Source organism: Macaca thibetana, chromosome 1, assembly GCF_024542745.1.
Source record: "Macaca thibetana thibetana isolate TM-01 chromosome 1, ASM2454274v1, whole genome shotgun sequence".
In the NCBI taxonomy this organism is placed as follows: domain Eukaryota; kingdom Metazoa; phylum Chordata; class Mammalia; order Primates; family Cercopithecidae; genus Macaca; species Macaca thibetana.
The window spans coordinates 147278095-147304578 of record NC_065578.1 but is presented as its reverse complement, the minus strand read 5'-3'; the positions used below and the strand labels follow the sequence as shown (position 1 = coordinate 147304578).

The 26484-nt window shown below is 37.9% G+C and overlaps 1 protein-coding gene across 1 annotated transcript in view; it reads right to left on the bottom strand.

Annotated features, from left to right (window-relative positions):
- Positions 1-26484, bottom strand: part of USH2A (usherin) — an 801896-nt gene that overhangs the window by 222838 nt on the left and 552574 nt on the right. The window contains exons 43-45 of the mRNA XM_050780502.1: positions 23796-23959; positions 2686-2895; positions 1157-1359 (exon numbers count right to left, since the gene is read on the bottom strand). Of these exons, the coding sequence (XP_050636459.1) occupies positions 1157-1359; positions 2686-2895; positions 23796-23959 (577 nt within the window). The remainder of the gene's footprint in view (positions 1-1156; positions 1360-2685; positions 2896-23795; positions 23960-26484) is intronic.

Here is a 26484-nt window from a genome sequence, read left to right as displayed (position 1 = left end):
GTCTTAACCTCAAATGTCAGGAAAAGGAGATGGAAACCTGAATGAGGTAGTACTACTAAATAGATAGAACCAATAAAAAGTTTCTGTGCTTAGTATCTTCTGAAAATTATCTTATGAAGCTCTTAAGAATTTTAGAAGTAGCATAGTTCATTAAAAAATTTAGTAAATTGCAAGCTTTCTCTAAACCTTGGGTTTCTGAAATACTCTGATTTTTTTTTTTCCATCACTCATTTGCACATTTAGCCTTGCTATCTTTTATGTCTTGGTACTCCAACAAGATTTCCAATTCCGTGAAGATAAGTTCCTTGTTTTATATGCCTTAGTAGTCCCTATATTTTTTCTACCTTTAAGGCCAGTAGCCCCTGAAGAAGCCTATGAATTTGACTTCAAGTGATCAGTGCACTTTCTAAAATTGTGTGTTAAATTTTGTCATACAAGTGCATAAATATTTTTCTAAGGCAGAGTACACTGACTTCATAAGATTCTTAAAGAAGTCCAACGGCAAAAATTTTAACCACAATTACTCTCACATATGCGGAGAACATTGAACAGTTTTTGAGTGATGAATAAATATATTTATTTCATCTTCAGATAAAACCTTTTAATATTTTTTGTCTGCTATATTTTTTATTTATGTCTTCCTGTTGCATTCAGAATCACAGAATGCTAGAGGTGGCTAGAATGTGTTAAGTCATCTAGTCCATTGCCCTTACAAAAGAGGAATTTGAAACCAAGTGAAGTTTCATAACTTCTCTGGAGATATTAAATTAGTAAATAGGAGAAATGGGAAGAGAAAAAAAATCTCCACATTTATAAACTGATTCTGATTTTGATTTCAGTAAAAGATCCAGGGAAAAGGTAAACTGCTCAGCAAGATTTATTTAGAATACATGATTAGCTTCATTTTGCCAGTGAGAATTTCATCACCATCCTCATCACCATCGTTTTCTGTATTATCATTATCTTCTCTCCAGAGACTCACATGTTTGCCTACAGCACACAGATTTAATTCTGATCAATTTCCCTTCTCTCTTTTCCCTTCCCCACCAAAGAAATAATCTGTAACCAAGACAGAAGATATCCACTTGAAGACATAGCCTGGCACGTTTTATTTAACATATCCATAAGCTTAACCATCAAAAAGCAATATTCTAACCTGAATGTCATAGACAGTGAAGGGAGACAGGTCTCTCAGAATAAACGACCCAGGCATATTCATTCCAGTCTTGTAGAGCTTATTATTTACATAGATAGAATACTCAGTGACAACACCATTTGGGTTTGAAGGAGATGTCCAGATGACACGTACAGCTGTACTGTTGATGATGACAACCTCTGGAGGAAGCATGCCCTGAGGCTCTAGAATTAAAGGAAGAAACTGAATAAACTCCAGCTGTCTCTGAAAAAGCACATGTTAAGCTAAATGCAGATTAGTATTTAGGTTTAGCAAAGGGTTCGTTGCTTATCTGCTTTTCGCTGATGAAGTTATCACAGTCTGTAGTCCTCTGTAAATTGGCTTATTATACTCTCAGTTAGAAACCATAAGAATTGGTGGTAAAATGCTTTATACCACCAGCATAGTGCTAATCTTCAATACTATGTGACCAGTGGGATATGATGATAAATTATTCACCCATCTGCACCACTAACACATATCTATTTTTTGTCTTTTTTCCGTGCCTTCACTCTATACCTTCAAGGTGCAGGGGAGGGAGGGAAGGAAATAAAATTTGCTCCTTAAGCAAAAAATAAAACTCAAATACAATGAGGCTGGTGGAACATGAAAAATAATTTGATGTTACTAGCTTGTAACTCAAGCAATATGAAGCAATAATGCAATATTGTCATTATGTAAATGGTTTTGAATGTTGATTATCATAGGTAATGATGAAATCTAACATAAGAAAAAAATCTTGCTTAGCGTTAAATTACATAATTATTCAAGCATGTCAGAAATAACTATGCAAAGACCTATTTTTATCATAAGAACCCATCTTAACTAGTTGAAGAATTGTCCTTGTGATCTACCCTATTTTATAAACAAAAGGTGCCGACCTTTGGCACCACAAAGGGAAATGGGTTCCACACTTAAAGAGCTCTGCTAATGACCTGGAACACTTGCTTGGGAGGTAATGATATTATAATGTTTATAATGAGACTTTATAAAGCCAAAAAGATTAGAAAGACCATTCCAAACACATTTCAGATTCACAAGTTGCTTCCCTTGCTTCCTCCCCCTTGCTAACTGGCTTAGAAATGAGTCATAGGCAATTTTTCTCAGGGGCTGAACTTCCACCTACCATTTCTGGTGACTCAGGGAGGGCTCTCACTGTTTTTGGCTGTCGTTTTGAAAAACATACTGCTTCTGAGGGCAAATCTTTAAAAAAATGTTTCTAAATGTCACCATTTATTGATGTGAACTCAGCTCTAAAATAAGTATACACTGAAAAGAACAGGAACAAACTGGACTGATATCTCATTATTAGAGCTTGTGCTTCTGTCTCAATGGGACTGCTTATTGATCTGCTACTGACGACAGTGAGCACTTAAGTATTTCAGCCCCCACCCGCCTCCCTCCTACACCGGAAATTTTATAATGGAGGGATGACTGATCTCAACCCCAGCAAGAATCAATCAATTTCACTCACATCTCTGAAGCAAATATCCTTTAGAATCTGGACTCACCCCCATCGCAAGTGGTTGCGTGAAGTCCTGCACTGTTGATGCTGTGGACTCCATTGAAGACAGAGATAAAGATCCAATACTCTGTGTTTGGCTTTAGGTGGCCAATGACATGAGAGTTTACATCTGGCAAGATTTTTAGAGAGTCGTTTGAGGTAGCAGAACTCCAAACAAGTGTATAAAATTCAACTTCACCTTGTAGGTCTTGAATAGCTGTCAACAATAAATTCAGGACACAATAAATTTTCCACAGGGTTTCAGGGGAAAAAAAAAATTCTATCATTAGCTTTCTAGAATGAGAAAAAAAGAAGCTTAGAGAGCCTTGTTTTGGAAATGTTAAAAAAGCTTATGGGATCTCCTTTTTGGTGGTGCTAGTGGTGAGAGTTTTTACTTTATTTATTTAGTTTTGAGACAGTCTCGCTCTGTCACCCAGGTTGGAGTGCAGTGGTGCAATCTTGGCTCATGGCAGCCTTGACGTCTTGGGCTCAAATGATCCTCCTGCTTCAGCCTTCCAAGTAGCTGGGATTACAGGCTCAGGCCATCACACTAGTTAATTTTTATCAGTTTTTTTGTAGACACAGGGTCTTGCTATGTTTCCCAGACTGGTCTCAAACTTCTGGCTTCAAGTGATTCTCCCACTTCAGCCTCCCAAAGTGTTGGGATTACAGGTATGAACAACCGCACCTGGATAGTTTTTGTTTTTTAATAATTTGCATTTTTGCCCAATCCCATAATTAATTGCAGTTTTATATAGGAATATGAGTCTTATAAAAAATCGCATTAACTTTTTAATTTCCTTTAAATATTTTAATTTTGCAACTTATAATTATTCAATGAATCATCAGAACTTTGATATAACACTTATGAAAGGGAACTAAGACGAAAACAAAAGTATACAATACGTGGAACAACTTCCGCTCATAAGTAACATAATCCTAGAGAGAAGACTAGGCTAATACAAATAAAGGCATTTCCTGACACAGATCCTAGACACAATTTTTTAACTTGCTAACAACATTTGCTAAATGATACCTAGAAGGATGCTTAGATAGATATTCTTTATGTACACTGTCAATGTAACAGGGCTACATAGCATGCTCCCCTTAAGGACTGGCTCAGGATAATACTTAAATTTTTATCAGGGCTCTCATCCTTCTCTTCTAGTCCAATGTGTTTCTGTAATGTAGACAAGCCTTTAAAAGATACGAAAATCAATCACTAACTGTCTTGCAAATATAACTCATCGATTCTTCAACGCTTATCCTTTCAAAGACCAGTCTATTATTTTGTCTCCTCTTTCTCTCAATTTATCCATTCTTTTCCTTAGGCTCTGCTTCTCATTATCTGCCCACAATGATTCTTTAACGAGAGAACATGAAAACAGCTATATTTTCTTAGGTAGGAAGTTATATGTTGCTCTACTTACATCAATATTATTTTCAGAGGCTTTTAAACAGGAATGATTACCTTCGTTTTTTAGGATGGGGGTGGAGTGTTGGCTTACCGGCCTTCTGAAATTTCATGTCAAATTATGCATCAAAAATTACTCAGGCTGGGCACAGTGGCTCACACTTGTAATCCTAGCACTTTACGAGGCTGAGACAGGCAGATCACTTGAGCTCAGGAGTTTGAGACCAGCCTGGGAAACATGGCAATACCCCATCTCTCCGTGAAATACAAAAACTAACCAGGCGTGATGGCACACACCTGTAGTCCCAGCTACTCAGGAAGCTGAGGCAGTAGGATGGTTTGAGCTCAGGAGGCAGAGGTTGTGGTGAGCTGAGATTGTGCCACTGTACTCCAGGCTGGACAACATAATGAGACCATGTCTCAGGGGAAAAAAAAAAAAAAAAAAGTTAAACAGCATTAGTCCAAGAGTGGGGAGGAAAAAGTGGCATTTCTCCTTATATATATTCATTTATATGTGAGATCCCAGTATATGGCCATATAAAGTGATACAGCTTTGAGAATAGTATGTTTCTTTAAAGGACCTGTTTACATTAAAGTCTTGGTGATTTTGCTTAAAAACTGAATACTAGGTTTTTCTTTTTGTTTTTCCTAAATACACTACTGCTTTCACTTTAGCTCTAGAACTAGTTAAAAGGGTTTGATGTGCCAGTAGTTGGAAGAGTTTGTACTGGAAGACCTTTAGCAATTAATTTGGAAAATTCTGGGTTTTGCAATGTTTCTTTCCTCTGATGTCACAAAAATGTAAGCACATGCAATAATGAGGTCATTATTGATCACTGGCAGGAACTGACTATTAAAATCCCTTAAAATTTTCCTGAATGATAATATTCATCAAGTACAGCAAAGCCATGGTTATAGTGAGTGCAAATGTTTCTTCTGTTACTATCATCATTTTCTACTGGCTCACAGCATTATTTATTACTCATTAATTTGTGGCTGCTATGGTATAATGCAAAGTGTACTAGATTTGTAGTTTATGTTGAATTTTAGTTTGTTAAGTGAGCAGGCTGATTATAAAGTCAAGCCCTAAAGATACAATATTAATGAAATGCTTTCAAACTTTACTTACATATATAAATTAATTTCACTTGAGTTATTAAATTTGTCTGTTATCTGCACTATCCAGTTCCAATTAATATACCTTTGTAGATACATTAAATACATTTCCACTAGCACAAGTTCAAGACAAGCAAAGATCATATGTCAATGGATGAGACCCCATTAAATGTCCCTTCTTAGCCATGCACCATATGTCAACCCCTCTAAAACAGAACAGAACCTAGAACAACAGGAAAAGATGGTGATTCCATTCTATTGTTTATGTCTTACTGCATGCTATGGAGGCTGTTGAGCTCAGAAACAGGCAGCATTTCTGGAAAACAAGTACCAGATTTCTGGCCTATTCTTCCTCTTTCCACCATTTGCTTCAACACTTGTTTCTCCATTCATATGGATGTTACACTTGGGAATCCAAAACATAGAAAAATGTAGAAACACATATAATTTTATACATATTCCTGGATATTACATGAGAAGTTCTGGGAGCAGTACATGCATAAGAGCATCTTTTTCATTGCTCAAATAAGGTCTTTAAACTTCGATGCACTCTTCCTAAGTCAGTGAACCATCTAAGAAAAAGAAGATACATCCTCAGTTCAATAGACCAGCACAAAATTAAAGGCTGATGACCTTGATTTTACCTCTGACAGAGGAAGGCTATTAACATGGAAACAGCTGGAATGAAGAGGCAAGTAAATTTCACCCTCCCTATCTATTGAGAAAAGCTGGACCTGAATGTATCTCTCCTTTTTTAAATAGAAAAACATAAGTTATAAGGCTTCTTCCTACCATAAGACAAGGGAAACCTTGTCTAGAAACTTCCAAGGCAGAAGTTTTGTGTACATTACTTCTATGAGAATGGTATGGAGGTTTTATAAAACATTTGCATGGTGTACCAAAAATGAAAAGGGACATGACTTTATGAAAAAGAAGCCTCTATGAAGTAGGTTTGTGGAATCATAAAAAGAGACCCACAAAGACAGAGATGTAAAGGGGTCTGCCTTAAATAGGAAAGGAAAGCAATGAAACATATAAAGCAATGGCAGAATTGAAACGTACATTGAAAGCAGAAATAAGCAGAGTTAAAAATGCACAATATCAAAGAATTAACAGGAAAATGACCAGGAAATCAGTGAAAGTCAAAATTATAGACATCGAGAACAGAAAAAATCTAATTACCTTAAAAATAAATGTAATAAATAATTATGGCTATGAAATGCCCCATTAAACCTTACCCAAAATGACTTATGTCTACAAACTGAATAGACTAATATAGTTTTCTCCAAGATAATCACAATATATCCAAACATAGACATATCATGGAATATTGCAATATTTTAAAGGTAAACCAAAAATTAGGAACATTTATAAAGGACGAAAAAATCAGATAAGTTTCAGACTTCTCATGTGGAATGTCAAATGTTGAAAGACAATGGAACAATTTCAACAAGTTTTGATGAGAAATAGTTTAATCCAAGAATTTTATACACATTTAAATGGTTACTTATGTGTAAAAACAACAGACATACTTTCTTACTTAGGCAAAAGTTAGGAGAATGTGTAAAGATGAGAGAAATACTTTCTTATATCACCAAACATTTAGAGAACATAAAACTAATTACTTTTTTTTAAGTTTCATGACAAAACCATCCAATAATCTTCTTCAGAAGACAGAAAGATTAATCAAGATCCAGAACTCAAGGCTGGGAAAGTTTAAGAATTGCTGATAAGTACTGAAGCTATTTAGAGAAAATAGTTGTGTAAAAAAATTATATCATAACAACAACAATAATAAACTGAACATTGAAAACAGCAGATGAGAAAGGCAAGAAAAGTAACAGTAAAGTTCTTTGTTATACATAAAATAGAATGGCATGAAAAAATAAAGACATTGCTAACAATATCATCAATACCATTTAAACTTTAAAATATAGTACAGAAGATAAAAGCTATCTTCTGTAATCTGAAGGCAAAGATTTCTAGAACTCCCCAAAACCACCGTTTTTCTCTTCTTGTCAAATAATTGGACTACATTTTCTGGGCCCCATGCATCTGGACTGAAATATGAAGGAGCAATTGGCCATCTCTGATGGTCTAGTTTTCCCATCTAAGGTAGGACTCTAAGGCCCTGGGGAATGGTGGATTCACTAGATGGAAAAAGCCTGTCTTTAACTGACACATAGGAGTTTAAAAAGGGCAACACAGTAATAGTGGGGGACTTCAATACTCCACTGACAGTACTAGACAGGTCATCAAGACAGAAGGTCCACAAAGAAACAAATGGACTTAAACTATACCCTAGAACAAATAGACTTAACAAATATTCATAAAACATTCTACCCCAAAACTGCAGAATATACATTCTATTCATCAGCACATGGAACATTCTCCAAGATAGTCTGTATGATAAGCCACAAAGCAAGTCTCAACAAATTTAAGAAAATTAAAATTATATCAAGTCCTCTTTCAGACCACAGTGGAATAAAATTGGAAATCAATTCCAATAAGAACCCTCAAAATGATGCAAATACATGGAAATTAAATAATCTGCTCCTGAATGATCACTGAGTCAACAATGAAATCAAGATGAAAATTAAAAATTCTTTGAACTGAATGATAATAATGACACAGCCTGTCAAAACTTCTTGGATACAACAAAAGCAGTGTTAAGAGGAAAGTTCATAGCCTTAAATGCCTATATCAAAAATCTGAAAGAGCACAAATATACAATCTAAGTTCACACCTCAAGGAACTAGAGAAACAAGAACAAATCAAATCCAAGCCCAGCAGAAGAAAAGAAATAACCAAGATCAAAGCAGAACTAAATGCAATTTAAACATGCAAACACAACAATACAAAAGATAAATGAAATAAAGAACTGGTTCTTGGAAAATACAAATACAATTGATAGACCATTTAGGAAGATTAACCAAGAAAAGAAGAGAGAATATACAAATAAGCTCAATTAGAAACAAAACAGGAGATATTTCAACTGATACCACAGAAATACAAAAGATCATTCAAGGCTACTTGAACACCTTTATGCAAATAAACTAGAAAACCTAGAGGAAAGAGATAAAATCCTGGAAATATAAAACTCTCCTAGATTAAACCAGGAAGTAAGAGAAACTCTGAACAGACCAATAACAAGCAGTGAGATTGAAATGGTAATGATAAAGTTACCAACAAAAAAAGTCCTGGAACAGACAGATTAACAGCTGAATTATATCAGACATTCAAAGAAGAATTGGTACCAATCATATTGACACTATTCCAAAAGATATAGAAAGAAGAAATACTCCCTACATCATTCTATGAAGCCAATATCATCCTAACACCAAAAACAGGAAAGGACATGACAAAAAAAGAAAACTACACATCAATATCCCTGATGAACATAGATGCAGAAATCCTTAACAAAACACTAGCTATCCAAATCCAGCAGCAATTATCAAAAAGACAATTCACCATGATCAAGTAGGTTTCATACCAGGGATGCAGGGATGGTTTAACATTTGCAAGTCAATAAATGTGACACAACACATAAACAGAATTAAAAACAAAAATCACACGATCATCTCAACTGATGCAGAGAAAGCCTTTGATAAAATCCAGCATCCCCTTATAATTAAAACCCTCAGCAAAATCAGCATAGAAAGGGCATAATTTAATGTAATGAAAGCCATCTATGACAAAACCGCAGCTAACATTATACTGAATGGGGAAAGGTTGAAAGCTGTATTAGTCTATTCTCATGCTGCTGATAAAGACATACCCAAGATTGGGCAATTTACAAAAGAAAGAGGTTTAATGGACTCACGCAGTTCCACATTGCTGGGGAGGCCCCAAAATCATGGTAGAAGGTGAAAGGCACATCTCACATGGTGGCAGACAAGAGGGAAACTCCCCATTATAAAACCTCTGATCCCATCATACTTATTCACTGTCACAAGAATAGCATGGAAAAGACCCACCCCTATGATTCCATTATCTCCTGCTGGGTCTCCCCCACAACACTTGGGAATTCTACGAGCTACAATTCAAGATGGATTTAGGTGGGGACACAACCAAACCATATCATCCTGCCCTGGTCCCTCCCAAATCTCATGTCTTTACATTTCAAAGCCAATCATGCCTTTTCAACAGTATCCCAGAGTCTTAACTCATTTCAGCATTAACTAAAAAGTCCACAGTCCAAAGTCTCATCTAAGACAAGGCAAGTCCCTGCCACCTATGAGCCTGTAAAATCAAAAGCAAGTTAGTTATTTCCTAGAAACATGGGGTTACAGGCATTGGGTAAATACACCTGTTCCAAATGGAGAAATGGGCCAAAACAAAATGGCTACAGGCCCCATGCAAGTCCAAAATCAAGCAGAGCAGTCAAATATTAAAGCTCCAAAATGATCTCTTTTGATTCCATGTCTCACATCCAGCTCATGCTGATGCAAGAGGTGGGTTCCCATGGTCTTGGGCAGCTCTGCCCCTGTGACTTTGCAGGGTACAGCCTCCCTCCTGGCTGCTTTCACAGAATAGCATTGTCTGTGCCTTTCCAGGTGCACAGTGCATGCTGTTAGTGGATCTACTATTCTAGGGTTTAGAGGACAGTGGCCCTCTTCTCACAGCAGCACTGGGCAGTGCCCCAGTGGGGACTGTGTGTGGAGGCACCCACCCCACATTTCCTCTCTGCGCAGCCCCCACAGAGGTTTTCTATGAATGCCTGCCCCTGCAGCAAACTTCTTTCTGGATATCCAGGTGTTTCCATACATCCTCTGAAATCTAGGTGGAGGTTCCCAAACCTCAATTCCTGACTTTTGGGCACTGGTAGGCTCAACACCATGTGGAAGCTGCCAAGTCTTGGGGGTTGCACCCTTTGAAGCCATGGCCCAAGCTCTACACTGGCCCCTTTCAGCCATGGCTGGAGCCACTGGGACACAGGGCCCAAGTCCCTAGGCTGCACACAGCATGGGAACCCCGTGCCTGGCCCACAGTACCACTTTTTCCTCCTAGGCCCCTGGGCCTGTGATGGTTGCAGCTGTCATGAAGACCATGCCCTGGAGACATTTTCCCCACTGTCTTGGGGATTAGTGTCTCATTATTTATGTAAATTATGTACATTTCTGCAGCTGGCTTAAATTTCTTTTCAGAAAGTGGGATTTTCTTTGCTATCACATTGTCAGGCTGCAAATTTTCCAAACGTTTGTGCTCTGCTTCATTTATAAAACTGAATGCCTTTAACAGCACCCAAGTCACCTCTTGAACACTTTGCTGCTCAGAAATTTCTTCTGTCAGATATCCTAAATCATCTCTCTCAAGTTCAACGTTCCACAAATCTCTAGTGCAGGGTCAAAATGCTGCCAGTCTCTTTGCTAAAACATAACAAGAGTCACCTTTGTTCCAGTTCCCAACAAATTCCTCATCTCCATCTGAGACCACCTCAGATTGAATTTCATTGTCCATATCATTATTAGCATTTTGGTCAAAGCCATTCAACAAGTCTTTAGGGAGTTCCAAACTTTCCCACATTTTCCTGTCTTCTTCTCAGTCCTCCAAACTGTTCCAACCTCTACCTGTTACCCAATTCCAAAGTTTTTTTTCACATTTTTGGGTATCTTTTCAACAGTGCCACATTCTACTGGTACCAACTTACTGTATTAGTCTGTTCCCATGCTGCTGATAAAGACATACTGGAGATTGGGCAATTTACAAAAGAAAGGTTTAATGGACTCATAGTTCCACATGGCTGGAGAGGCCTCATACTCGTGGTAGAAGGTGAAAGACACATCTCACATGGCAGTGGACAAGAAAAGAGAGCCATACAGGGAAACTTCCTTTTATGAAACCATCAGATCTTGTTAGACTTATTCACTATCATGAGAATAGCATAGGAAAGACCCACCCCATGATTCACTTAGCTCCCACCGGGTCCCTCCCACATGTGGGCATTATGGGAGCTACAATTCAGGATGAGAGTTGGGTAGGGATACAGCCAAACCATATCAAAAGCATTCCCCCTGAGAACTGGAACAAGACAAAGATGCCTACTTTCACCACTTCTATTCAACACAGTGAAGCAGAATCATTGGGGTAAACATCCAACATTCGTTGTCTCGTGCCATGGAAATCAGATGCAGACACATAGTGAGTTTAAGAGTGGAGGTTCAATAGGCAAAAGAAAGAGAAAAAGAGAATAGCTTTCTCTCCTGCAGAGAGAGAAGGGCTCCCAAGTGGGTCTTCCAGTCCACAGCAAAGTGCATGGAGCTTTATAGACTTGCTTGAAGAGGCAGTGCCTGATTTACATAGGGTCTAAAGATTGGTTGGACAAGGTGTGCCATTTATACAGTGCGCAAATAACCTGGCCACCCCATCCTAATCTTTTATTATGCAGTTGTGTTCCCTACCTGGCCAGTGCCATGTTGTCTATTCCTTACTGTACATGTGGTTGACAAAGAAAAGGGCAGATGGAGCCACTATGTTCAACATGCCTAGCCACTATGTTCAACATGCCTAGCCCCCAGGTAGCCTTTTTCTATTGGTGCAGCTGCTGGCATTCACCCATGCAAGCTTCCAGCTTGCTTATCTATGTCTGCAGCTCAACTTATCAGGTTGCTCTTTGTTAAAAAAGAAATAATTTAGGGGCTGCTTTTCATTCAAAGGAAAACCTTACTGAGGACTCTCTTACCCTCACTATCTGCCTAAATAATTTCTATTTAACTCCTATATCAATAGTACTGTAAGTCCTAACCAAAGCAATCAGACAAGAGAAAGAACTAAAGGGCATCCAAATCAGTAAAGAGAACTCAAACCGTTGCTGTTTTCTGATGATATGATTGTGTACCTGGAAAACCCTAAAGAGTCATCCAAAAAGCTCCTAAAACTGTTAAATAAATTCAGCAAAGTTTCAGGATACAAAATCAATGTTCACAAATCAGTAGCACTGCTATACAGAAAGAGCTACCAAGCTGAGAATCAAATCAATAACTTAACTTCTTTTACAATAGCTGCAAAAATAAAAAGTAAAACACTTAGGAACCCACCTAACCAAGGAGGTAAAAGACCTCTATAAGAAAAACTATAAAACACTGCTGAAAGAAACCATAGATGACACAAATGGAAACACATCCCATATGCATGGATGGGTAGAATCAATATTGTGAAAATGATCACACTGCTAAAAGCAATCTGCAATTTCAACACAATTCCCATCAAAATGTCACCATCATTCTTCACAGAACTAGAAAAAAAATCCTAAAATTCATATGTAACCAAAAAAAGAGCCCACATAGTCAAAGTAAGATTAAGTTAAAAGGACAAATCTGGAGGCATCACATTACCTGACTTCAAACTATGCAATAAGGCCATAGTCACCAAAACGGTGTGGTACTGGTATAAAATTAGGCATATAGACCAATGAAACAGAATAGAGAACCCAGAAATAAAGCCAAATATTTACAGCCAAGTGATCTTTGACAAAGCAAACAAAAACATAAAGTGGGTAAAGGACACCCTATTCAACAAATGGTGCTGGCATAATTTGCAAGCCACATGTAGGAGAATGAAACTGGATCCTCATCTCTCACCTAATGCAAAAATCAACTCAAAATGGAAAAAGGCTTAAATCTAAAAGCTGAAACCATAAAAATTCTAGAAGATAACAGTGGAAAAAACCTTCTAGACTTAGGTTTAGGCAAAGACTTTATGACAAAGAACCCAAAAGCATATGCAACAAAAACAAAGATAAATAGATGGAATTTAATTAAACTAAAAGGCTTCAGTACAGCAAAAGAAATAACCAGCAGAGTACATAGGCAACCCACAGAGTGAGAGAAAATCTTAAAAATCTATACTTCTGACAAAGGACTAATATTCAGAATCCACAAGCAACTCAAGCAACTGAGCAAGGAAAAAACAAACAATCCCATCAAAAAGTGGGCTAAAGACATGAATAGACAATTCTCAAAAGAAGAATGGCCAACAAACATGCAAATGGCCAACAAACATATGGAAAAATACTCAACATCACTAATGATCAGGGAAACACATATCAAAACCACAATGTGATACCACCTTACTCCTGCAAGAATGGCCATAATCAAAAAATCAGAAAATAATAGACCTTGGCATAGATGTGATGCAAAAGAAACACTTTTACAGTGTTGGTGGGAATGTGAACTAGTACAACCACTATGGAAAATAGTGTGGAGATTTCTTAAATAACTAAAAGTAGATTTACCATTTGATTCATCAATCCTACTCCTGGGTATCTACTAAGAGGAAAATAAGTCATTAAATGAAAAGACTCTTACACATGCATGTGTATAGCAGCACAATTCACAATTACAAAAACATGGAACCAGCCTAAATGCCCATCAATCAGAGAGTGGATAAAGAAAATTTGGTATGTATGTGTATGCATGTGTATGTGTGTGTGTGCATGTGTGTGTGTATATATATATACATAAATATTATATATATATATGCACCATGGAATACTACTATATATGTATACATATGAATAGCTAGCTAGCTAGCTAGCTAGATATGTGCCATGGAATACTACTCAGCCATACAAAGGAACAAAATAATGGTATTTGCAGAAACTTGGATGGAACTGGAGACCATTATTCTAAGTGAAGTAACTTAGGAATGAAAAACCAAACATCATATGTTCTCACTCATAAGTGAGAGCTAAGCTATGAGGATGCAAAGGCATAAGAATGATACAATGGATTTTGGGCACTCGAGGGAAAAGGGTGGAAGTGGGGTGATGAATAAAAGACTATCCATTGGGTACAGTGTACACTGCTTGGGTGATGGGTGCACCACAATCTCAGAAATCACCACTAAAGAACTTATTCACATACAAATAAATAAATAAATAAATAAAAATAAAAAGTAATAAAGAAGAGATACAGCTATAGCTTAGATTTTTGGTTTTGGTTTCTGGGTGAATCCCATTAAATAAGATAGAAAACATGGAGTTATGGGATGATATTTTGAAACTTGTTTCATTTGAGACTTCTTGAATTTGAAGTGTGTCAAGAGAAGAGGTTCATAAATTGGAAAAGGAGAGCTTCATTTTTCATAAAGAGCTGCAGCCTGCAGGATGGACATTCTGACAGCCTGGGAAGCATATGGCAGCCTTGAGCCAGAAGCCAGAAACAGATACTTCAAGGGAGGAGCAAAGGGAACAGGAATTTATGCTGAGTGGAGTGACTGAATATATTGAATATTGAATATGTATATTCAATAAGCCCCAGGAGGAGTCATGAGTATTTATGAAAGGCGAAACATGCACATGTGCAATTGAGTTTCACATCCCCTGGTGGGTCCTACATACAAAAATTGCAGCATTAGCACGATCTGAGGGTGCAGTTTTCAGCCCTCTGACATCAAGCAGTGAAGAAGAGGACATGAAAACCCTTACTGCACATTCTCCATAGACTGACCATGACAACTCTGTGGCCAGAGGTCTCTCATCAGCTAGTAGAAGAAGGGCAGCATCAGATGGTTGCTTGAAATCAGTGATGGAATCTTTTGAAAGGGCTGGTTTCTGTTTAGTGCTTAGGGAAGTAAGCCTAATGGCATATAGTAAGGGAGGGGTGTCTGACTTCCCATCCCATTGTAGCCAAGAACTCAGTTTTCAAGGTTGCTCTGGGGTCCCCTTGGCCAAGTGGGGATCCACTCAGATGGTTGGTGGGGCTTAGGATTTTGTTATCTCTCAAGTGTTTCTGTGGCAACTAGGTGAACTTAAAAATTAAAATGTGAATGTTTGAGTTAGAGTTATATAATATGGAGTTAAGGCTTGTACTCGCTTGCATTTGATGCAATAGAAAGGAATGGGGATTTCCTGTGAGATTATGATAAATATGTGTATATTGGGATATATTTTCTCAGATATTCTAATCCTGTTATGTATAACACATATTTTGTGTGGACCACATAAATTTATCTGAGTAGGTATTGCCTTACCTGGAGGAATATCAAGTTAATCTCTGATATAGTTAGGTCCCGTGTTCCCACCCAAATCTCATCTTGAATTGTAATCCCCATAATCTGCATGTGTCAAGGGCAGGTCCTGGTGGGAGGTGACTGGATCATAGGGGTGTTTTCCGCCACACTGTTCTCATGATAGTGAGTGAGTTCTCGCAAGATCTGATGGTTTTGTAAGTGTTTGACAGTTCCTCCTATGGGTGCCTTCTCTCTCTCACCTATCTCGCCTGTCTCTTCTTCCCCTTCTGCCATGATTGTAAGTTTCCTGAGGACTTCCCAGCCACGCAGAACTATAATTAAACCTTTTTCCTTTATAAATTATTCAGTCTCGTGTATTTCCATATGGCAATGTGAGAACAAACTATTACAATCTCACTGAGCTGAAAGCTATTAGATGTTATTTTTAGTTGCAGTCTCCAATGCTTGGTCAGAAATTTGACTTAGATGGAGCAAATTCTCAAATGTAGAATAGGTTCCTCTCCTTTATAATGAATTCCCAAATAATTTTAACAGTAGTTAGATATGTAGTAGTCTGCTCAGGTTGCCTTAAGAAAATACTACAGGCTGGGTGGCTTGAACAACAGAAACTTACTTCTCACAATCTGGAGGCTAGAGGTTCATGATCAAGGTGCCAGCAAATTTGGTTTCCACTAAGGGCTCTTTCCCTGGCTTCTGGAGAGCTACTTTCTAGCTGCTGAGTTTTCTCATGGCCTTTCCTCTGTGATCAGAGAAAGGGAGAGAAGAGGCTGGGGGAGAGACAGAGAGAAAGAGCAAGCAAGCCTGTGTGCTAACTTCTGAAATCAAGGTCCCATTCTTATAATCTCACTTAACCTTAATTATAGTTGACCTTTGAACAACACAACAACACAGGTGTGAACTGCTTGGGTCCATTTATAAGGGGACTTTTTTCAACCAAACAAGAATTGAAAATATAGTATTCTCAGCCGGCACAGTGGCTCTCACCTGTAATTCCAGCACTTTGGGAGGCTGAGGTGGGCGGATCACGTAGTCAGGAGATTGAGACCATCCTGGCTAACATAGTGAAACCCAGTCAATACAAAAAATACAAATACAAAAAAGTAGCGGGGTATAGTGGCACGTGCCTGTAGTCCCAGCTACTTGGGAGGCTGAGGCAGGAGAATTGCTTGAACCCAGGAGGCAGAGGTTGCAGTGAGCCGAGATCAGACAACTGCACTCCAGCCTGGGTGACAGAGTGAGACTCGGTCTCCAAAAATAATAATAATAATAATAATATTCTCCCATGCAAAACCCGTGTAGAGGGCCAACTTTTCATATACATGGATTCTGCACAGCTGATTGCTGGACTTGAGTATGCACAGCTTTGGTATACTCAGCAGGCAGTCCTGGAACCAATCCCCTGCATATACTAAGGGATGACTGTATTTCTTTAGAGGCCCCATCTCCAAACATAGCTACACTGAGGATTAGGGCTTTAGTCCATAACAGAGGGGCTAGTTGAAAGTTATCCTGCAACAGCAATTAGATTATGCTTCTTACATGGCCTTAAATTATTGCCATGGTTCCCAGCAAAGGGGGATCAGGGTTTATATCACTACCAAACCTCATGTGAACCCCAATGTACTAGTTTTGGATGATGAGGCCTAGTTGGAGGTGTTTGGTTCATGGGGCCAGATTCTCATGAATGGCTTGGTGTCTTGCTCTGGAAAGGCTGGGTTAGTTTTTGAGGAAATGAATTAGTTCCCTTAAGAGTGGGTTTTTAGAAAGCCAGGGCATCCCTTGGATTTTGCATCTTTGCACATTTTCACTCACCTTTTGATCTTCTTTGTTATGTTTTGATGCATCACAAAAGCCCTCACCAGAAACCAAGTAAATACTACAGTCATGCTTCTTGTGCAATCTGCAGAATCATGAGCTAAGCAAAACTCTCTTCCTCATTAACTTCGCAGCCTCAGGTATTCTGTTATAGCAACACAGACTAAGACGATTATCAATGTCACTCATGTCTTCTAGATATTTTTTTCAGCAAACTATGGTACATGAACTAACTCTGGCCTTTGGCTTAGTATGGCCCACCACTTGAAAGGTAAGAATGGTTTCTACATTTATTTGGTTGGGGGAAAAATCATAAGAAAAAAAAGTACTTCATGACGTGAAAATTATTAGGTTGGTGCAAAGTAGTTGTGGTTTTCGCCATTACTTCAATGGCAAAAACCACAATTACTTTTGTGCAACCTAATATATGAAAATCAAATCTCAATGTCCAAAATAAAGTTTTATTGGAACACGGCCATGCTTATTTAAAAATCAGAATCACTTTATTGCTGTTTATGTGCTCCAGTGGCAAATTTGAGTTAAGACAGAGACACTATGGGCTTCAAAGTCTAACATTATATGACACTTTACAAAAAAGTTTGTGGTACTGATTCAGATCAATTATAGTAAATCATGTCATTTATTAGATCTCTTAATTTATTTGTCTAGGACTAAATTCTTCAGACATCTCACATTAGCAGGCTCATTTTGGAAGGTAATTTTGCTCAAATGTAAAAACCTGGAGGGACCTTGTTAAGCTGATTTTATGATGGAAGGCTTGATCTTGCTCACAGATTATCCAAATTAGAGATCAATTTTCCAAGTTCTATGGTGCAGGGCTCTGTGTCACCAACTAAATAGTTCTTAGAAAATTTGAGCTTATCAAAACTGCTTCTCGAGAAAATTCTTTACTCTGCCTGAGGGTACTACTGCTGACATGAAGTGGAAAGATTATCTTCTTGGGTAATAATCCTTCGAGTCAGCCTCCTTAGTTTTCTGAGCAACATATCTCTTGTCTTCTCTCTAGTTTACGCATCTGTCAAAACAAAACACCTGCACTTTGGAAACTCCAGAGCTCCTTTAGGCTCTCATAGTGTTCCAGCTTCTATCAGGGGCCTGCCAGAGAAAACTGTATTTAAAGGAGATAGTATAATAGCTGTATTAATTATTCATCATTTTATATTTAGTTACAAAAACAGGATAGCTAATTTCTACTTTTAAAGTAAATTGATATGGGCAAACAGGGAATGAGTTAGTTAGTGAAACTGGTGAAACCTAAAATCTCCAAAATACAATAGCTTAAATAAAATCCATGTTAATTTGTATCTCATGTAATAGCTTCAAAGTGATTGAAACAGACTGTGCTCCATGTGGTCACTTAACTACCCAGGGTCTTTTTCTCTTATGTGTATTTTGGATCTCTTTGGGTGTTGTACACGACTGCATAGCTGAAACTAAGAACATGATCATGTCCACATTCCAGTCCAGGGGAAGGGCTAAATAGAACAAGTAGGCACACACACAATGTTTCCTGGCTAATAAAACACCCAAAAAGACGCACATTGTCTTTCACTTTCTATCGACGCAAACACATTCCACTGGTATTTTACCTGGCCATGACTAATTGCAAGGGAGGTTAGTAAATGCAGTTTCTAGATAAGGGACAAGGCTACCACTAAAAGAAAAAGGGGAGAATGGATGCCATGCAATAATTAGTAGCTTTCACTTTTTTTTTTTTTTTTTGAGACAGAGTCTCACTCTATTGCCAGGCTGGAGTGCAGTGGCACCATCTCAGCTCACTGCAACTTCCACCTCCTGGGTACAAGCGATTCTCCTGCCTCAGCCTCCCAAGTAGCTGGGACTACAGGCATGCACCACCACTCCCAGCTACTTTTTGTATTTTTAGTAGAGACGGGGTTTCACCACGTTGGCCAGGATGGTCTCGATCTCCTGACCTCATGATCTGCACCCCTCGGCCTCCCAAAGTGCTGGGATTACAGGCATGAGCCACAGTGCCCAGCCTAAGTTTTCAACATTTTAACTAGATTTTTAAATTTCTATCTTTTAGCCAAGTCAAGTTATTATAAAATAATATATATTCTTTATACATCTTCAACTCACTGTAGAAATGCTTTTATCTGAATAGCCTTGCAAAATCAACTTCCAAGCTTTTACTAGACATGACTTCCCCTTTTATACATTTTATAAAATGTTATGGAAAGGACCATGCACATTTTAGAAATAGAATAATGCTTTATACAAATACTAGGTGATTACAAATTGTTAAACATATATTATTTCATTTAGCCCTTAATATATTTTAGGGCAGTTATTCTTATTATCCTCATATTTCAGATTAGAAAACTGGAACTCAGGTTAAGTTCTAGGTCATAGTGCCAAAACATACTGGAACTGGGATTCAAATTTAAGTATCCCTGATCCCAAAGCCTATTTTAAAATTATTATTATTATTATTATTTTCTGAGACGGAGTCTTGCTCTGCTGCCCAGGCTGGAGTGCAGTGGCGCGATCTTGGCTCACTGCAAGCTCCGCCTCCCGAGTTCACGCCATTCTCCTGCTTCAGCCTCCGGAGTAGCTGGGACTACAGGCGCCCGCCACCTCGCCCGGCTAGTTTTTGGTATTTTTTAGTAGAGACGGGGTTTCACCGTGTTAGCCAGGATGGTCTTGATCTTGTGACCTCGTGATCCGCCCGTCTCGGCCTCCCAAAGTGCTGGGATTACTGCATACAGTGTTGGCTGTTGTCATTTTTGTAATTAGAAGAATTTGAAACACTGAGTATAGATGGAATCACCAACAAGAGAATAGGAGTATGACAGGAAGACTCAGGAAAGAACTTTGAGAAACATCTTTATTCAGGGATGAGAAGAAGTAGTTAGTGAGAAGAGGGGAGTAATGATTATTGGGAAAGAATTATAGTCGGTAAGGGATCATTCACAGTGCTGGATACAAGAGGAAGACAGTAGGATGGCACTGAGAAGAGAGTTTTGAAATGGGTCATTATGTGATAACTAAAACCATGTAGAGTACAAGAGAAGAGAGACAGATTACAACAGGTGCACAAGTGACTGAGAAGGAAGACAATGGAAAAGTCAGATGTGGTCTCTTCTATTTGATAATTAAAGTGAGGGAAAAGAGAACAGAGGAACAAGATGAGGCAACAATGGTAGGTGCTTTTTAGAAGAGATGAGATTCGGAATTAGTTACAGATATTGCCACTTTAATCAGATAAATTCAGGCAAAGTCAGATATTCTTCTAGCTATCAAACCCCGTAGTTTCTGATTAAGAGATCAGGATGAGACAAATGCTTTTTCTGTGGTTTTAAACTTGCTCTCTTAATGATGATGCCCTCATACCTTATGAATTTTCCAGAGAGTTCACTGAGTGCTCAGGACACAGAAAGTGATAAATGTATCTGTAAGGAAGGAAGGAAAATAGGAAGAAAGAGAGAGAGAGAAGGTAGAGGAAGATAAATAGACAAATGGCTGGGCATGGTCACTTATGGCTGTAATTCCAGCACTTTGGGAGGCCAAGGAGGGAGGATCACTTGAGCCCATTAGTTCGAGGCTAGCCTAAGCAACATAAGGAGAACACATCTCTACAAAAACATTTTTAAAAAGGAAATAGAGAAAGAGGGAAGATGGAAAAAAGAGGAAGGAGAGAGCAAGACCAGGAGGATTATATGGTACAAGATATGAACATCTGAAGGTTGGGGTGAGCTCTTGACAGACAGTAAAGTGGACAATATTTGGATGATTTTTCATTTCCTCTTCTAAAAAGCATTGCCCTCTCACTCCCTACAGTGTTTTACTGCTCTTTTCTGGCCACCACTGACTTCCTTAGTGAATCAGCTTCAGAGGAGGCACTGTCTCTCCACTGTACTCCCTTTGGGTCCCTTTGGTGGGCATTTTCTTATTTTACCTTCTATTTTAGACTGAGCAGTCAAAATGAAAAGGATCCTATTAAATCCTTCTTGTTAAAGTGCTAGTGACTGTTAAGCCTAAATGCATAAGAAATAGAAAATTTGATGCGTGAGTCCTAAATTTGAGTTTGGGAACTGGTACTTACTATCTATAATGTTTGATAAGTTACTAAGGGCAAGTTTCTATCTCATTGTGCTTCTCTGAGGATTGTATAAATAATTTAAGTGAGGTATTTTTCTTCCTACAAAACCTGTGATTTTTTAAAATTACAATATAATTTATCTTTGATGTATTTTATTTAGGGCAAAATATTTTGTATTATCCTATAAAGCAGGGATAAACACCTCCTGTCTATTGGGACCAGGAAAATGGGGACTGGGTCAGATTTTTAGGGCATGATCTGTCTAAAAGGGCAGCCAGTTCCAGCTGATAATTTCCTTCCAGAAATGTGGGTATTGTTTCACCCCATCATTTGACTTGTCAAGTGAATTCCCAAATCATCTTTATGTATAATTCTTAAAGAATTGCAAATATTATTTTTTCAAATATTGTAGGCAAAACAGTGTCTGGAAACTGGAGGAGGAAGGAAATATGGCCTCTGTGTTGCCAATTCGCGACATCTGCCTTTCAAAAATGAACTGAAGTAACACAAGGATGCTTTTATCTCACATATCAGGTATGTGATACTAATGTTCAAAACTGGCCCTTCAAAAGTTTTTAGTAACTTATGCATGTCAATCTGTGATTGATAAAAATTTACCGAAAACATTTTGTTACCAAAATGATGTGTACATGGGGAGGGTCATAATAGAGAAAGACCATGCTTTTAAAAATATATATGTATTTTTTGGAAGGTAATTTTTAATAAGCAAATACTTATAAATTTAAAACATGATTTTCCACTGCAAAATATTTTCAATCTATAGTTTGTTGCCTTTGAGTGTATTAGACTGTATGCCATGTTTTTCCTATCCAATCAAGACAACAATTTAAAATTAAAATTGCAAAAAATAGGCGACCTTTCACAGAGGATTGACTAGTTAATTTACTTAAGATAGCAAGTTGCACAAAAGAAGAAAATGATAATGCAACAAGCTTTCACAAGACTGACCCTCTTCTGAGAGTTAACCTTTGTGCTCACAAATAGTTATCTGAAAAATTTCCAAGGTATGAATGGAAATAACAGCAGATTGCATTACCTACATCCCGAAGGTCAGAGGTTCAGATTACCAAGGTAATGAAACTTCAGTGAGCTGCTTCAGATCTATTAGGTTTGTCAGTTTTTATAAGCACGCTTACTTCAGGAATGCAATTATAACATAAAGACCTATATTGGTGGAAATTCACCAGCCGGATCTTAACAGAAGTATTCAAATGTCAGATGAGGGGGGAGAGCCTACCTTCATGAGTAGGCTTTTAAGACGAATCAGTTAGTGAGGTGGAGTAGAGAGAAGAGGGAGATGAATGGAAATATACCTTAAAACACATCCCCAAATAAAAAACTTTGTATTTTTCCCAGACGTGTTTCAGAGGGTAACCATAAGCATCAATTAACTTATATTATTCCATTAAAAATGGTTTAAGAGATCCCAATGCAAGTGTCACAGATCATTAGATATCTGCAGCCTTATAAAAACCCGAGAATGATAGTTTTTTTGTTTATGTGAAAATGGATTATTTTGTGGAAACACAGATAAACGTAACCTACTAATTTAATCTACAATTGATATCCTCCATTCTGGCTTTAATTCACAATTGATATCACTCAGGTATCCTAAATGGAGCATCTCTCTTCTTAAGCTGTAACCAAACTCAAGGCTGAATCAAAATCATTTGGTTATATTACCCAAATAGTAGTGACTTTTTGTCTTTTTATATCACCAATAGATGATTGCCCCAGTGAGCAGAGCGTTCTTTCATAAATACAATGTGTTAACTGGGTCTTTCCTGATCAGATATTTCTCAATATTTGGTATTATTCTAATAAATTTTGATTAAACTGCTTGCCAGATCTCAAGTTATACCTGTAAGAATGATATAATACATATTCTCATGGTAGATTCAGGGTTTTTTTTTCTGATTGTCATAAGGGATCATCACAAATTAACAGATCACAACAAATTAACATGTTAATATGACCTACTGACCAAGTAAACTGTAAAATTTCAGTTATTGTGGTTTCTAAAGTTGCAGGAACAGATTAGATCACTCTGTGAACTCCTCCAAATGCCTGTTAAAAAAGTGTACCCAGCAGGTCCAGGGTCGACCCTGCATTATTCAAGTGGATCCAGTGGTGATGCCTAGGCTTTCTTTTACTGGATCAAGCTGGAATTCTGTCCGTAGCCAGTCTGAAGATGATCCACTGGGAAGAATCTGTTCCATTATTGCAATCCAATTAAATGGTTCTTGCTAATGAGCGGTGAGTTACAAGATATTAGGGCAGCGCTCTCTGAAGGAAGGTGAACAATAGCACACTGTATCTAATTAATACATGGACATGTCTGTCACGACTGACTGGTAGGATAGAAATTACATAGTTCATGCAAAGGAAACGACAGAGGGAGAGCAGGAGGTCCAAGAAGAATGTCAAAGTAGGAGAGAGTTTGCCTCTCAAGAATGGCAAAGGGGCCTCAGGATTTTAGTTTTAATGTGTCCATTTTTAATTTATTTGGGTACTAATAAAAATGGCCCTTTTAAAGTTTTCAATGACTTAGCCCTGTCAATCTGTGATTGGTAAAAATTTAGCGGTAACACTTCACTGTCAAAATGATGTGTACATGGGGGAGGGTCATAGTAAAGAAAGAATACGCTTTTGAAAACCCGCAAAGTGTTAACATAGGTATGAGAAGCTTACTTACTTGGTTTAGCCCACCTCACGTCGATGGCTGTGTGGTTAAGGACACTCGCAGTGAGACTGGCTCCTCTCTCTGGAAGACCAGCTAACGTCGTCACAGTCACTTCTTGGCTCGGTGTAAAACCCACACTGTTGTGTACGAAGAGCATATATTCATAGGTTGTAAACCTAAAATGTTGTTTTGTTAAAATAAAAAGTATATGAATTTCTACTTAACAAAAATTCAAACAAATAATTTCCTTTTTCTTTACAAAATACAGGATTTCCTTCCATCCCTCCACAAAATACTGTTTTCTTTTCCTCCCTACAAAATACATTATTTTATTTTCCCTTCTTACACAACACATATCATTAACTTTGTGACTTGCCAGTCTTAACCAAAGCATCAGGGAAATAGTTTGTTAGGAATGCTGAATAAATATTGCTATTGAAAACAAATGTGGTTTATCATTTTCTTTTTCTTATTGTTTTCAGAAGTGGTGAGGATTACAGCTCAATTCAAGATGCAATTACAAATCAGGCAACCTGCCAGCTTTCTATCTGAATTTGATCCAGAGAGTTTTATGCTCTTTTTGGAAACTCATCCATTTTCAAATATCAGAATCCCTCATCACCATTTTCTTCCTATACCTATGCTTCCTTCCCATAATCTCATTGCAGACAGATAAACCCCTAAATTAAATTGTAACTGTGACCAAAGTGTACAACATTCTCCCGCTGAGAGTTCTGCTACAGTGAGCTGTATTTTGCCATAGTGTGAACATATTTACTTGAGTCAATACGGTGGAAACTGAATCTTACTTTGCAGAAGGCAAAAACTGACATGATGATGTGATATGAGGAAGACTTTCCAAGTAATTTATTAAATTGATGATAGAGTAAAGCCACCATTTTTTTTAAACCAGTTTTGGGCAGAAGACCATCAGGCTTCCTTTGTTTGGTGCAGAACTGCCTGTTTAAGAAAATGCTATAAACAGACACAGTTGGGCTATGAGTGGACAATAGCTTAGATTGAGATACTTGCTTAAATATGTAGTGCAACACACGACCATCCCAGAGGCATCCTGTCCTGGATGAGCAAACACTGGCCTCAGATCATTACCTAATTTGGGTTTATTAGATGATCAAGGATACCTCATCTCTAATGCAAGGCTCATAGTATTTGTCTCAGTATCTCACAATCTTTGCTGTGACGATGCAAAGGTGGTGGGGTGTGGGTGGGTAGATGCCATTTGCAGGATTGTGCTAAATAGTTTGACCAAAATTGTATCAGGATCCTCAGAGCATTTCGCTCCCACCTAGGTAGAAGAAATCTGCTTGACTCATCCTGTTTCTTACTCATAGCCCAAAGATATGTTTGCAGGTTTCTGCCTGAGCCACATTGAAGGGTGTTGCTTTATTGTAATTACAGGTAAAACTTAGTGACTTTTTGAGGCTATTTATCTATTTCTCCCAAGTAAGTGCTTGCATCAGATTTTCTACACCTGATGCTTTACCATCTCTTCTCAGGTGTTTATTACCTCTTTTATTTCTGCTTTGTCTGCTGCAGTGGGTTGAACTGTATACTACAAAAAGATATTTTCAAGTCCAAACCCCTGGTCCCTGTGAACGTGACCTTATCGGGAGCTAGGGTTTTTGCAGATGTAATCAAGTTAAGATGAGGTCACACTGGATTAGGGAGGACCATAAATTCAAAGATGATGTCTTTGGAAGAAAAAAGAGAGGGAAATTGTATAGACACATGGATACACACAGGGAGGTCACGGCCATGTAAAAACAGAAACAGAAATTGGAGTTATGCTGTCACAAGTCAAGGATTTCCTAGGGCTACCAGAAGTTAGAAGAGGCAAGAAAAGGTTCTTCTATAGAGTTCTGGAAGGGAGTCTGGCCCAGAGGACAAACTGGTTTGCAACTTCTTATATCCAGACCTGTGAGAGAATACATTTTTGTTGTTTAAAGTCACCCAGGATGTGGTATTTTGTTACTGCAGCCCTGGAAAATGAATACATATGCTGATCCAGACAACTAAAAAATAATAATAATTACTTAATAGCTGTCAGGCATTTTCTATAGATATTAACCCATTCATTCCTCACAAAACTCTATAAGGTGCCATTTATAATACCTATTTTGAAAATAAGAAAAACAAGGCTCGAAGAGATAAATAACTCGTCCAAGTCATTGAGATAATAAGTAAGAGGACTAAGATTCAAATATAGGCAGTCTGATTTCAGAGCTTGCTCTTTTAACCATAATGCTAAACTGCCAACATAATAGTGATGATAATAATAATAGTAATAATAACAATTATAATGATAATCTGTTCTGTCCATACTTGGATGATGTCATATCACTAGGGCTTGACCTTTGTATTATTTTTCTAGCAGAGGGAATAGATTTTTTCTTGCACATTCAAACAGTCTGGCCAAATTTCCTTTGCAACCAATAGTATGAATATGAAGGATGGTGAGTTGGGGTTAAGAGGGTAGCAAGCCTATGACAATGGAATGAAATGAAGCTAATGGCTCACAAGGGAATTGAACCAGCGAACTTGGCTTCATTAGCTCTCTCCCTGTGTAAAATACTTATATTTTACTTCATAAAATGACTTAAAAGAAACGTAGCTAGAGTCTGGATACCTAGTCTCCTCTCCTATAATATGTAGATTTTTCTTCCACATGTCTATGTTATTA